This window comes from Arvicanthis niloticus, chromosome 12 (genome assembly GCF_011762505.2).
Source record: "Arvicanthis niloticus isolate mArvNil1 chromosome 12, mArvNil1.pat.X, whole genome shotgun sequence".
In the NCBI taxonomy this organism is placed as follows: domain Eukaryota; kingdom Metazoa; phylum Chordata; class Mammalia; order Rodentia; family Muridae; genus Arvicanthis; species Arvicanthis niloticus.
Window position 1 is genome coordinate 19,082,431 of NC_047669.1, and position 13,788 is coordinate 19,096,218.

Sequence of the window (13,788 nt, forward strand, 5' to 3'; positions counted from 1 at the left end):
CTTCTTTTTTCTCCACTCCTGGGCTGTGGCTTCTGTTGCTATGGCAATGAAATTCTGAATCATTAGGGAAGAGCAGCCAGTATGATGTCTCATACCTTATCTGTGAGTATGGGAGTCGTGTTCCACTCCATGTGTGCACGTGTGTGTGAGCCAAAGCCAGTTGTCTTCCTTAATTAATCTCACCTCGCTTTCTGAGACAAGCTCTCTTGCTGTACCTGGAACTTGCCCGTTTGGCTGGACCACCTGGCCCATAAGCCCCAGGGATCCTCTTGTGGCTGCTAAGGTTATGTGCATGTGTATGGGCACGGATGCACCCTGCTTTCACTGGGACCTGGGGATTGAATCCGACCCACATACTTGCACAGCGATCCCTTTGCCCGCTGAGCCGTGTCCTCTGCTCTAGCCATGCCTTTCTTACAGAACACTGTGACACTTGTAAAGGAACCACAACAGCCACCCACGATCCCTCTTTCATGGTTCCTCCCGAGCCTGTTTGCCGCCTTCAATGTAACGCTGCTGGTGTTTTTGAGTGGCCTTTTCTTTGGATTCCCGTGAGTGTCCCATGTCATCCGTTAGGTTTCTTAAACGGGGACAAGAAGAAAAATATAGTACAGAGGCAGGGGAATTGCAGGAAAGAGTACTAGAAGGCCTGGGGAACAACAGTCTCATTAGAGGAAAAGAAATGTTCAGGCACAGAGTTCTGGAGTATTGGTGCGTGGCAGGGGGCGGGTAAACGTAGCTCATGATGATGGTGGTGGCGTTTGGTAGGGCCCGGTGAGTCTGTCCTTTGCCTGCATACTTAGAGGTGGGCTTTAAGTCCTGACCCAACTGGACAGGGCCTGGGGAGTAGCTCTGGGCAACTCCAGCTCCAAACTGAACGAGGCTCTGGTCTCAGTTGTAGGTGGCTGGTTCAGAACGGGGAGTGGGCCTTTCCTGTGGTCACAGGTCCACTCTTCATCCTCACCTTCTTCACCCTTGTCTCGCTCAACTTCTCAGACCCTGGTATCTTACATCGAGGTGAGGACTCAGCCCCACCCCGGAAAGAGCTGGCACCCCAAAGGCTGGCACCCCACCTCCAGCCTCATGCCCCAGGGCTTCACCCCATGACAATACTTCTCTGCCCTAACACTTCATTTTCTGAGCCACCAAGGTATTGAAAAAAAAAACAAACAAACAAAAAAAAAAAACCAACAACGAGATCCTGGATATTTTCCAGTTGCTTCAGGAGAGTGGGCTGTCCAGGATGGAGAGAGAAACCAGTAGGTTTGTCCAAACCATGCAGTTTTCATGCACTACACAGGACTTCCCGTGCTACTACTGTTCTAAAGGCAGAGTTCTATACACAAGGCTGGCTGGAGCATGCCCCCACCCACCCACCCACCCACCCATGTCCCTTTCTCCTCCCCCTCCCTGATGGTCAGCTTGCTCAGTAAGGTCAGGGATTTCCTGTCCAACTCTTCCCCACATCCCCTGTGCCTAGGGCTGCTGTAGGGCCACCCGGAGCAGCAGTGAAGGTCGCCTGGCTAACTCTCTCCCGTGTCAGGCTCCATCAGTGAGGACCCCATGACGGTGCATGTGGTGCGCGTTAACCAAAGGGCTTTCCGCCTGGAATGGTGCCCGATGTGCCTCTTCCATCGCCCACCCCGCACCCACCACTGCCCGTGGTGCAACATTTGTGTGGAGGTGAGCATCCCCTCACTGCCTGTCACCTAGACCTGGCCAGAACCTGAAGCCTCCTCAGATGTGGGCCAGGGCCCAGTGTGAGAGTTTTCCATGACAGGTGAGGGCCAAAGATGACTGGATGTTCACTGTTCTTGGTCACAGGTCACTGCTGCTGTGCCTGAATCTGTTCAGGAAGGGTGGCATGTCAGGGTTGGCACTTACATGTGTTCTGGTCCCGGGGAAGCGGGAAGAGAAAGCAGTCCCTATCCTATCTCCTGGTTTGCTGCCATGGGCTATCTAAATCCTTCATTTGGCAATAGGCCTGGTCTGGGGACTTCTCCTGTCCTCCTCTGGATGTTTACGTTGGGAGGAGGGTCTCTCAGTTTGTCTCACATGTACTGGTGGACCCGTTTACAAATGTGTGGAGGGAAGCTGCCTGGGCAAGGTAAGAGTAAGTGACCCAAAGGGCCGAGTTGTTTGGGATGGTGGACGCTGGGCGGAAAGGAAGGACGGTGTTCCTCTCCCTGTAACAGGACTTCGACCATCATTGCAAGTGGGTCAATAACTGCATCGGTCACCGCAACTTCCGCCTCTTCACGCTGCTGATCCTGTCCCTCTGTCTCTACTCTGGAGCCCTGCTGGTCACCTGCCTGACGTTCCTAGTTCGCACAAGGCATCTGCCCTTCTCTCTGGACAAGGGAATGGCGTATCTACTAGTCATGCGCGAGGAGCAGTGGGGCGGGGTTGAGGCAGGTGCAGAGATGAGGTCTCAGAGGGTGGAGCCAGTGATGGATGAAGCTAGCAGGAGAAGCCACTTCAGAGACTCAGTGTGGGCCAATGAAAGTGAGGAAACGGACAGAAAACAAACAAACAAACAAACCTAGTAGGGCCATAAAATAATGTCCCTAAAAGGGACAAGCAGAGCAAGAGCACAGTGGGATAGGGTGGGCAGGAGTAATGGCGGAGAGGGGAAGATGGGCTGGACAGGGCGTGGCTCCTTAGCTGGTGAGCATCCTGGTGGCCGTGCCTGCTGCGGGCTTCCTGATTCCGCTCGCCCTGCTGCTGCTGATCCAGGCCCTATCTGTGAGCCGGGCGGAGCGCTCCTACGAGAGCAAGGTATGTGGGTCGGAGCGTGGGCATCCAGATGTTGGCTGTGGGAAGCATCCTGAGCCGTCAGGATCTGATTTACCATTGCCTTTGGCCCCTGAGGGTGAAGCCTTCGGGACTCGGCTTCTAAGTGGTAGCTCGGACCACAGCGCCACCTGCTGGAGCCCGTGGTCTCTCTCCGTCCCGGGTGCAGGGCTATGAGCTAGGCTACCTGCGTTTTAGCGTCTGGGAATCAGGAAGGCTACATCCTGCACTTACCTGGAAACACCCTGTACCACACCAAGAAAGGTCAGCCTAGGGCTGAGTAGTTTGGACTAAGAGAAGGAGCTAGGAGTTAAGCAGGCCCGACACGCCATTCTGCATTCTGGAGTGATTTCAAAGGGACAGAAGACAGAGGATTGGATGTTCCCAGTTTTGCAAAAGGAACCAGGGAGCTAGAAAACAGAACTTTTCCCCTTCCAGTACTAGGGATTGAACCCAAGGTCTGGAAAATGCTAGGCAAATGCTCTACCGCTCAGCTGTATCCCAAGCCCCCATCCTCCCCCCACCCTCTTTTAAATTGAGAGAGTCTCAGGCAAGCCTTGAACCCTTTCGACCTTGCTGGCTGCTGGAGTTAATGGCTTGAATGTTGTTAAGAGAGTGAGGGAACAGCTCTGATTCAAGCTGACAATTGAGCAGACCCTTCGGAGCTGGTCACATTAAAGCAGCCAGTAACATCAAGTTTGGGACATAGTCTTGGAGTAGTAGAAACCCCGGAATCATCGTAGGGTTATCTGAAAGTAGTGTTCTTTATTCTAGACGTTTCCGTTTCTTTTTTTGTTGTTGTTGTTTTGTTTTTAAATCTTTCAGAATCCCACATAAATAACACCATTGCCTTCTGAGTCTGCCTTGGTTTGCTTACCACAGCACGCCTGAGATTCGCTCAGTTTATTCCTCTCTATTGCATTGTACTGTAGGACGCTCTATGGATTGTCTGTGCACCAACTGAAGGGGTTTTTTGTTTTTTTGTTTTTTTTTTTTACATCCTTTCTAGTTTGGGGTAATTAGAAAACAAACTCAATCCAAACACTGGTGTCCAGAACGTAAGCTTTCCTGTCGGGAAAGTTCTTAGGAGTGGCACTGTTGGGTCCCGTGGCAACTGCATTTCATTTTAGAACAAACTACCAGATTGTCTTCTAAACTTTGCTTTCATACAGTAACATATGAGAATTCCAGTTGCTCTGCCTCTTTGCCAACACTTGACACTGTTGGAAGTTTGCTTTAGCCCATCTAGTGGTGGCATCCTGTAGCTGATTTGTGTTTTCCTCTTGAGAGTGATGCCGCGCTGTAAATCTTTGATGTCACATATGCTCCAAAATATCTTGTCCATTTAAATTTTTCTTTATGTGTTTCATGAATACTCTGTGCATTCTGGGTTCAGGTATGTGTTTTAAAAAATATTTTCTTGAAATCCATAGCTTATTATTTTGTTTTCTTTTCGGCATGTTCCATTTCAAACAGCAGAACTTTTTTTTTTTAAGATTTATTTATTATGTATACAGCATGTATGCCTGCAGGTCAGAAGAGGGCATCAGATCCTATTACAGATGGTTGTGAGCCACCATGTGGTTGCTGGGAATTGAACTCAGGACCCCTGGAAGAGCAGACAGTGCTCTTAACCTCTGAGCCATCTCTCCAGCCGTAACAGCAGAACTTTTAATTGTGCTTGTGTATCTGTCCGTGTGTGCACGAGCATGGTGTATGTGGTACATGTGCTTGTGTGTGTGCATCCCAAAAATGTGTGTGTGTGTGTGTGTGTGTGTGTGTGTGTGTGTGTGTGCGTGTGTGTGCGTGTTTGGTGGGGTTCTTTGCTAACCCAAGATCACAAAATTTCACTCATGTGTTTTTCTACTGAAATTTTGTGGGTTTAGATTCTACCTTTAGAGGCAGGCCGATTTCTGAGTTCGAGGCCAGCCTGGTCTACAGAGTGAGTTCCAGGAGAGCCAGAGCTACACAGAGAAACCTTGTCTCGAAAACAAAACAAAACAAAACAAAACAAACAAACAAACAAACAAAAGGGTATCATTAGATTCTACCTTTAAATTGATGGTTTCTTTGGGGCTAAATTCTGTAGGTGGTAAAAAGTTTGCTTTTGTTTTTAAAGTTATTTTTATATGTATAAGTATTTGCCCGGATGTGTGTCTGTGTATCATGTACATGCCTGGTGTCTGTGAAGTCCAAAAGAGGGTGTCAGAGCCCCTGCATCTGGAGTTTCAGTTTCGAGTCCCACATGGGTTTCGGGAACTGAATCCATGTCCTCTGCCAGAGCAGACAGTGCTGTCAGGAGCCTGGGCTGTCTCTCCAGTCCCCATGATTTGCTGTTTGCATACCTGCACCAGTGGTTGAAAAGGATTCCTTCCTGCATTGAGGTGTCTTTGCATATTCATTTAAAAGCAGAACTGGCCAGACAGACATAGTTTATTTCCCAATAGCACATTGCTGCCCACCCTGTGCTGTCTTAGTTAGTGTTGCTTTATAGTTTGGAAACAGCGTGTAATGTGTTCTCTAACTGCTCCTTTTTGAGATTCTCTTGTCTTTTGTTCCTTGGAGGAAACGTTGAGAATTGGCTTTGTCACTTTCTACAAATCCACTGGGGTTTTCATCAGAATTCTGTTGACCTATTGAGCAGACTGGGGCTAGGTGGCATTTTCAGAAGACCACATTTGGGGATCCGTGAATATGCTTCACCTTACATTTATTTAAGCTTTTGTTTTTTTGTTTTTGTTGTCTTTCATCATTACTTTGCAGCAGGTGGATTCTGTACCCATTTCATCGGATGGTAACTTGACTAATGGCTGTTTTAGGAAGACAGGTAGACTTACTATTGGGAGAACTAGAGGCAGGCAGGCAGACAGACAGACAGACAGACAGAGCATCCTTTACCCATTGCTCCTCCATCCCACTCAGATCTCAGTCATCACTCAGCCAGTTTTGGCTCCCCTCTCACCTTTGCTTCCTCTGCTCAGCCCTTCCTTACAGCTCAGAACTCACTACGCTTCCTCTCTCTGCTGTCAGTCCATCATATCGGGCTCTGCTGGACAGCACTCTTTCCTCTAATGTCTTCCGGTTTTAGTCCCAGGTCAGCCCCAGGTTATTGCTTCTTTCTGCTTAAAATCAGGCCTTCCCAGTTCAGGCTCTCCAACTTAAGGGACGTAAGTGTGGTCTGTACTTTGGGCTTCCCCAGGCGGGGCTTTCTTCTCTTTTCGCTGGATCCTTTTCATACTGGTCATATACCCTGGTGTTCATTCTCTCTAAACTGCCATTCCCAGGCTGAAGCTCCTTTTGAATCTCTTGCTTGGTGGTCTGTAGATGGACCACATTGGATCACGACCCTACAGCACACCTGCAGTGTAAGGGATGTTACTTGGCCACCAGGTCACTCCATCTCCCACTATAGAAAGGGAAAACATGGGGTTAATTTGTGTAAGACTTTACAGTAGTAGCTCGCGTGCTGAGAGACCCGTCTGTTATTCTTATTACCGTCTTATTTGATTTCTATAATCAAAGCACGGCCCTCAGTTAATGTCATAGTCTCCACTCCACCTACTGAAACCTCCCCTGGGCGCCCCTTCTTGAAGGTGGTGGCTGTGTCCACTGCTGTTTTCTTATTTTCTGGACCTACTTCAGCCCTACCCCATCCCCAGCCACAGTGATCCTCCTCTCAGCGAGTGTCCAAAACCAATGGACGCTCTCTGCTCTGCACTCTGAACTGCACACAAAGCATTTGGAGCTGTGGCTTCTCCAGTGGCAGCCATGTTGCCAGGGAGGCCAAAGGACTTGCTTTACTGGATGGATCCTCTTTCTCTGTGCTGCCCTGGCCACTCCCCTCAGTGTTCAGTTCACTGCCTCACAGTTGCTCACATAGCAGAGAAAGCTAAGCTGGCCTTGTTGCTTACAGTATACCCAGAGTCCCCACTGTAGTACCCGGGACATTTTGAGACCCAGAACGATCTAGATCTGGAACGTTGGCTCAATGGTAAAGCACATGGCTTAAGAGATCACAGGGCCCTGGCATTGCTTCCACGAACTAGAAAAATCTAACAACCAATGAGTCAACATAATGGTGGAAAAGAAGGGGTGGGGGAGGGGGGGAGTTGGGCAGAGAGCAGAACAAGATGCCGCTTTGTTTAGATCCTGGAGAGTGTGAAGACATTTGAGACACAGAATTGGAGGAGGAGCTCCAAGTCTGGAGCCAGTGAGAGGCTATGGGAACACTTCATGAGAGGCTTTGGGAGCACTCCATGAGAGGCTTTGGAAGCACTACATGAGAGGCTATGGGAGCACTACATGAGAGGCTATGGGAGCACTACATGAGAGGCTATGGGAGCACTTCAGAGCTACTGGATTCTCTCTGTGTCCGAGAGGGCATGCCCCTGTGGGTAAAGGAACATACTCAGATTGCCTGGTTGGGTCTATTTTCTATATCGTAGAAATCAACATTTTTCTACTTCATATTCATCTAGCTGATTGTTTTCCATGTAACTTTAAAAAAATCTGTCAATTATATCAAATCTTTCTAAACAGAACTCCTAGGGAGCTACCTGTTTCTCTAAACTGAGGACGACAGCTTGAAGGAGGCAGACCTTTCCATAGCACAGTGGTTGATACAGCTTTTGGGCCACAGCAGGGTATTCCAGGACAGTCCTGAATGGGGTCCTGCTTTCTGGCTGGAGGTATATTGAAGACCAGAGTCTTGATGAGAGGAGCATGAGGCACATTTGGGATCAGGCACAGATGATGTTGAGTCACTTTGTGACTAAGGCTAAGTTGGGATGAGGCTTAACCTACAGGAGGAGTGGGGGGGGGGGGTCTCAGGATGAGTGGGAAGGAACAGTGGAGAGGGGAAAGGAGACCCTAGTTAAGAGTGTCCAGGAAGCCAGGCAGTGCTGGGACATGCCTTTAATCCCAGCACTGGAAAAGCAGAGGCCAGTGGATCTCTGTGAGTTTGAGGCCAGCCTGGTCTACAAAGTGAGTTCCAGGACACCAGGGCTGTTACACAGAGAAACCCTGTCGAAAAAAAGAAAGAGAGAGAGAGAGAGAGAGAGAGAGAGAGAGAGAGAGAGAGTCCAATGGATTCTGGCACAGTAGCATACTCTTTGACTACAGCACTAAGGATTACTACAAATTTCAGGCTAGCCTGGGCAACAAAAGAGAGTTCTAGGGAAGTTTGGGCTACAGAGTGAGACTCTGTCTCAAGACAAAGCAAAAGGAAGTGGTCACGGGAGAGCTTGAACTTTGAACTTGACCTTTGCTATGTCATCACATTGGGACAGGTTTTCCCAGGCCATGTGACTCTGACAGGGAAAACCTTGATTCGAATCACTACAACCCTTCCAGATGGTGAAAGTCAATGAAGACAGACATTCGGAAAGCAAAAATGAGCCGTGGGACAACCGAGGCACCGTGGTTGGGTGGTGGGACTGCCTGTGGAGGGGCTGAGTGGCTAAGGAAGGATCTGAACATATGTCAGACGGGTCTGAACAGCGGTCAGGAAGGTCAGAGGAGAGTATTTGTGGCCACAGAAAGCAAGGATGCTACCCAGGAGCATACAGATGACAGGGAGCCCCGAGAAGGCAAGAGAGGAGAGAGGCAGCACAGTGTCAGCATCAGCCCTGGTAGAGCTGGTCAGAATTGGGATGCCTTTCCTGGGAACTCAGGAAAGCCAAAGCCCAGCTCGCTCTCCAGCCTCCTTCCCTTTCTTTGCAGGCCAGCCGGCCACAGCTGGGCCTGAGCTGACTGGCTGAGGGCATGTCGCTACTGTGACCCACCGCCAGTTCTGATAGTCTTTTCTCCTCCCCATGCCCTTCCAGTGCAGATATCAAGAATACAACCCCTTTGACCAGGGCTTTGCCAAGAACTGGTATCTAACCATGTGTGCACCACTGGGTCCCAAGTGAGTTGGGAAACCAAACAACTGAATGGTGGACCCCAGGGCTAGTTAAGTATCCCAGCCCCCAAACCTTGTACTGTTCAGGACTCCTTCCCTTCCCCCCAACCCCCATTCCTGGGACCATTGGGGACCTTTCTGTTGACTTTTGCCTCAAGACACAGGATTAAGGGGGTGAGGGAGCTGTAGCCAGAAGAGGCTTGCCTAGCTCCAGGCAGGGCTGCCCCCTGGGATGTGTCCCCAGACCAAGAGGGAAGATGGGGCCCTGGCTAAGAAGGGCATTGACTCCTTGTACCTGGCCTGTCTCTTCTTCAGTTACATGTCTGAAGTTGTCTGTCTGCAAAGACCAGTGGGGACAGAATGGATCCATGAGAAGACAAAGCACTCACCACCATGTCCTAAACACTGTAGCCCAGATCCTCCAGAGCCCCAGCTCCAGCCTCAGCACACACCACGGAAGGGGCCCCCAGGGAGTGGCGAGGCGGCAGCTCTCCAGGAAATGAGAAGGCTGCCTGCATCTGTGGGAAAGTCCTCAGGAGGTGGGGCTGGCCCTGAAGCTGGGGGTGCTCAGAGCTTGATGGAGGGGAGCTTAAATCTGGAGGGACCTCGAAAGGGGTGGCTCTAGAATACTCACAGGCACCCCCCCCCCCAACAAAGCAGAGAAAAGACCTCACCTCCAGTTTGGTTTGGGTCCTGGACTGATCACTAGGTCTGAAGGAGTTTCCTCGGCTGTTAATGGGGACAGAGATTAGGCCTACAGATTCCCTTCCAACCACCAGACCTGTGAAGTTACTGTCACCCCTTGGCTCAAATGAGGAGGAGCTGGGGCGTAGGGTGGAGCTGGGGAGGCTGGAGGGAGCCTGCATGCTCTCACTCTGTGTTTAGGTCCGTGCCGACCCATGGCTGAACCTGCTGTTGGGGACCCCTAGATGATGCTCGCCCCGGTGAACGCAGAGCCAGGGACCACATGAACTTGCGCCTTCAAGTTTGAACCCGCGTGGTCCACTTGGGAGCAGCCCTTGTTTTATTGGTGGGAGCACTGACACCCACCTATCCTCATTAAATATTGATGGTTGGTTTCTGGTAAGGGTCTCCAGCCTGTTGAAGGGACGAGAAGACAAAGATCTCCAGGCATGGGTGAGCCAGGGTTTCTGGAGACCCAGATTCAGGGTTTATTATTGCCTTGTTCAATAACCTTGGGTAGGACACTAAAGGTTCTCTCTTACGGTGGACAAACAGTATTATTAACTGAAGTCTTTCTGATAAGGGCTGGCGATGATGTGAGGGAAAACCACCAATCATGTCTGCACTGGGGAAGAACAAGGTCTCCGCCCTGCAGTACCTCTATCTGGCTGAAGAGGGCGCCAACAGCCCAGGGAACTCATAAGCCGCGCGTTCTGTGGCATGGGACCCTGTTGTTGGAAGGCCATCAGGCTGGTGTGGGTACCCTTCGAACGTTCATTCTAAGAGATCTGGATAAACGTGAGATGCTCAGCCTCATGCTAAGCCTGCATTTATCCCGCACCCGCATCTCATTTTTGACCTACCCCCATACTCCAACCTGTCCCTAGTATGATCCAAGGTCCTGTGCGTCTTTAGGCTCCTGGGGGGTGCTTGGAGGAGCACATGAAACTCTGGCTTTGTTAGTAGCCACAGTGTATGGCTTTGTGTAGTACAGTCATCTCTCCCGATCTTTAAAGCCACGCTATTAGTCAGCTTCACTCCCTCGTCACCCCGGTTCCCAGGCCTCAGCCCACTCACTTGTCCCTGGGGGCCCAGGCCCTTTCCTGTCAAATCTGTCAATTTTATCTGCTCTGCTTCTGATCCTCTGGGTTACTGGTTAGCTCATTTTCAACACCAAGAGCTTCTTTAGAGAGGGCCTGGGGCTTTTCTCCAGTTTTACCACTGCTCAGCTTTTCTAGGTGGCCTTTTTTGGATATATGTCATTGACGCATGAAAAGTCAGCCCAAGCCCGGGTGGTGTCTCGTGACTTTAATCCCAGCACTTAGGAGCCAGAGGCAGGAGGACTTCTGTGAGTTTGAGGACAGCCTGATCCACAACAGAGTGAGTTCCAAGACAACTAGAACTATATAGACCCTGTCTCAAAAAATACAAAAAACCCTCAGCCCAGCTTACCCCTTCCAGATGCTTCCCGGGGGCACATTTAACTGTAGCACTAAGGTAGCGCTCTCTGCGTTACATGACAGCAAGAACAGGAATAGAATTTTTGAGCCACTGAGCCCAGATGCGTGTCTACATCTGGGTGTGAATATCTCCCGTGTGTGAACATCCCAGCTTCAGGAAAAGCGCAAGAATGGGGCAGTCAAGGGGTTTTATCTTCCCCTAAAGGAGAGCTCCCCAGGTCGCCTCAGCCTGGATCAGAGGACTAGAGGGATCCAGGAGCCTGGGCCAAGGCTTGGATTAAATCCTGCAAGGGAATACCTGCCCTACTGGAGGCTTTAGTGAGGCTGGCTGTCTTCAGCCCCACCTGGCTTGGGACTGTACTAATTGGTTCCTAGACTCCAGGTTTGCAGGGGACTCACTCAGCTTCAGGTAAGGGACCGTCAGAGGCTCAAGCATGCCATCTCCCCTGACTCCATAAGGCCTCAGTTACCCTGCAAGACAAGGTTGTAATTTTCTTCAGATTCTCAAGAGGCTCCCGACTCCTGGTCTGGGGTAAAGATTCTAGGTTTCTTTGTTCTTCCCAATTGAGAATTTCCACAGTTCTAGGAGGGGCCTAGTCTATCCCTTCTCTGATGGCCCTTTGTCCTTCCCCTAGACCTCAGGCTGAGCTGGGAGGGCTTCAGTTGCCCTGCTCCCACATTCTCCTCTGCCCCTCCTTTTTGCAGAACTTGCCTTTGCTTCTCAGACTTACCCCACCCAGTCTCTGGCTGACAGATAAGGTGAGCACTGTTATCAGAGCCCCAGGAGGGGCCTGCTGCCCTTACGCCCAGAAAGCCCTGCCACCCTCAGAGTAAGGGCCAAAGCCAAGAATGGCCATGTGCCAAGTTATAGCTGGAGTCCCTCTGTAGAATCCCAGCCAGCTAGCTCCTTAGAGCCGAAATTATCTCCAGAGTCATCCACATGGCCTTCTGGGAGGTCAAGACTTGTAGGGTAGGACAAGTCTTGAGTGACTGACTAACTGGACCTGCTGCCAACTAGTATGCTTGACAGAAGCCACTTTGCTCAGCCCAGCAGTCCCCAGGGAGTCATCTACCTCACAAAGCGTCACAGGCTTTGATCTTCATAGATGAGGGTGAGGGTCAGAGACCCTTCGTCCTACAATCTACCACAATCAGTTTCAGACAGGGTTTGGGGGCTGGTGAAGGAAGTAGCTGGCTAAGATAACTTCATGGCAGAAATGGCAGCCCACTGGTTGCTTTCTGGTTCCTACTCTGAGCTGCTCCAGCAGGGGAACCAGTGCAGTAGCTACAGAGCCCAGCTCTCTTGCCCCAGACTCAGATAAGCCAATGCCTCAGGAGTCGGTCTCACTGGGGAGCCGATAAGGAGGCTGCAGAAGCCCTCTCCATCCTGGGCCACCTGATAATGGTCCCTTCTGCCTCTGGCTCACCCGCCCTGCTCTGCCCTAACCACCCCACCCAAGGGGGGGCCCTGCTGTGGCTGAGGGTGGGGCAAAGCGGGGATGATGGAGCAGAGGAGACTACTATAGAGTCCTCACATCCCACAGGTCACAGGCTCCTTGCTGGTCACCCTCATGGGCAGATGCCCATGAGTCTGGTGTCAGAACCCTAGGAGACCTCCATCTGGGGACTGTGTGTCTTTAGTTCTTAGCAAGCAGATGCAGCCTGGGGATGAAGCCCTTGTTCCAGGTGACAAACCTTTACTACCCACTGCCTGGTCCAGCCTGTGCTAAGTTATTTGTAATATTTCCTTTCATCTTCACATCAGTCCTGCTAAGTTGCTATTCTTGTTTCAGAGTCGAGGAAAGCAACATTCAACAAAGCGGTAACTTCCCCTGGTCGTGCTAAGCGGCAGAGCCAAAACCCTCCAGGCCTTTTCCCATGACATGTTCTTCAGTGTGAGGTCTATGGGCTTCTCTAGGAAGCAAGATGAGCTGACACAAGTCACAACATTGTCACGGGCTTTGACCAGGCAGAGCCAGACTCCAGCACTGGCCAGAGGCTGCTTAACCAATGGTGGGCATCACTGAAGGTGGCCCAAGGACTGTATGAGGCGGGCTTTGTGTGGCCTGCTTAGGATTTCACAGTGCACTGCTGCCCTGTTTAGGATTCCTTGGGGCTGAGCCATGGTGGGGAAAGGTGCTGCTTCAAGGTGAACTTTGTCTTACAGCAAGTCAACCCCTGGGATGTCTCCCGGCCAAAGGGACTGGAGTGTAGACTCAGGTGTAAACGCTGGGACTCCTCTGCAGAGCAGTGTGGTGGCCTTAGGGCCATGGCTGTGCCCTTTAGTTAAGCAATCACCTTTGGCTTACCTGCTTCTGTTCATGGCACCTCAGGCTGAAGGAAGTCAAAAGCCGATTGCTGTTCCTGGCTCCTGTTTCTCTGTGTCCCAGCCTCCATCTTCAGCCTCACTTCCTCTCACCTCTCCACTGTCCGTCTTTCCTCTTCCACGCTGCACTCCCGTTCTCCATCCTCTTGATGCCCCCCTCTCTGCACTGCCCCCAGCTTTTCCTGGATGATAACTTCCAGGAACACAAAGTCAATGGAGGACTTTCAAGTAAGAACGTCTAATTGTGATTCTTGGAAGCCGTAGGATCTGGGTACAGCACAGGAGGGCTGGAGGCAGCCTTTGTACAGGGAACCTTTGTCTGCTTCTGCCTGGGGGGGCTTCTGCAGCCCAGCTAGGCACCCATTGCTAACTGCTTTCTGACTGGGGCAGCTTTATTTTGCTATGGAAATGAGAGATTCCAAACTGGTGGGGGCGGGGATGCTATGGGCTGTCTAACCACCTCCCTTTTTCCTCAGGGAGAAGGGGGGCATCAGGGAGGGCTTCCCTTAGAGTCACGCAGCTCATGAAAGGCCAACCTTGGCTATCTCCAGGTGTCTGTCTGCCTTGTGCCCTTTCCACGCCCTATACTAAGAAAGCTAGGCCAGGCCCTGGCCTGTAAAACA

At 51.0% G+C, this 13,788-nt stretch overlaps 2 protein-coding genes across 2 annotated transcripts in view; both read left to right on the forward strand.

Annotated features, from left to right (window-relative positions):
* The first annotated feature begins 405 nt into the window (after positions 1-405).
* On the forward strand, positions 406-9,780 carry Zdhhc19 (zDHHC palmitoyltransferase 19). Its single transcript, XM_034515092.2, has 8 exons — positions 406-551; positions 896-1,017; positions 1,544-1,683; positions 2,196-2,368; positions 2,673-2,778; positions 8,619-8,701; positions 9,011-9,234; positions 9,581-9,780. Exons 1-8 carry the CDS (start codon positions 406-408, stop codon positions 9,622-9,624), a joined length of 1,038 nt encoding a protein of 345 aa, XP_034370983.1. The 3' UTR covers positions 9,625-9,780.
* Positions 2,760-13,788, forward strand: part of Tfrc (transferrin receptor) — a 111,372-nt gene continuing 100,343 nt past the window's right edge. Inside the window, exon 1 of the mRNA XM_034515091.2 lies at positions 2,760-2,778. The gene's annotated coding sequence lies outside the window, so the exon portion shown is untranslated. The remainder of the gene's footprint in view (positions 2,779-13,788) is intronic.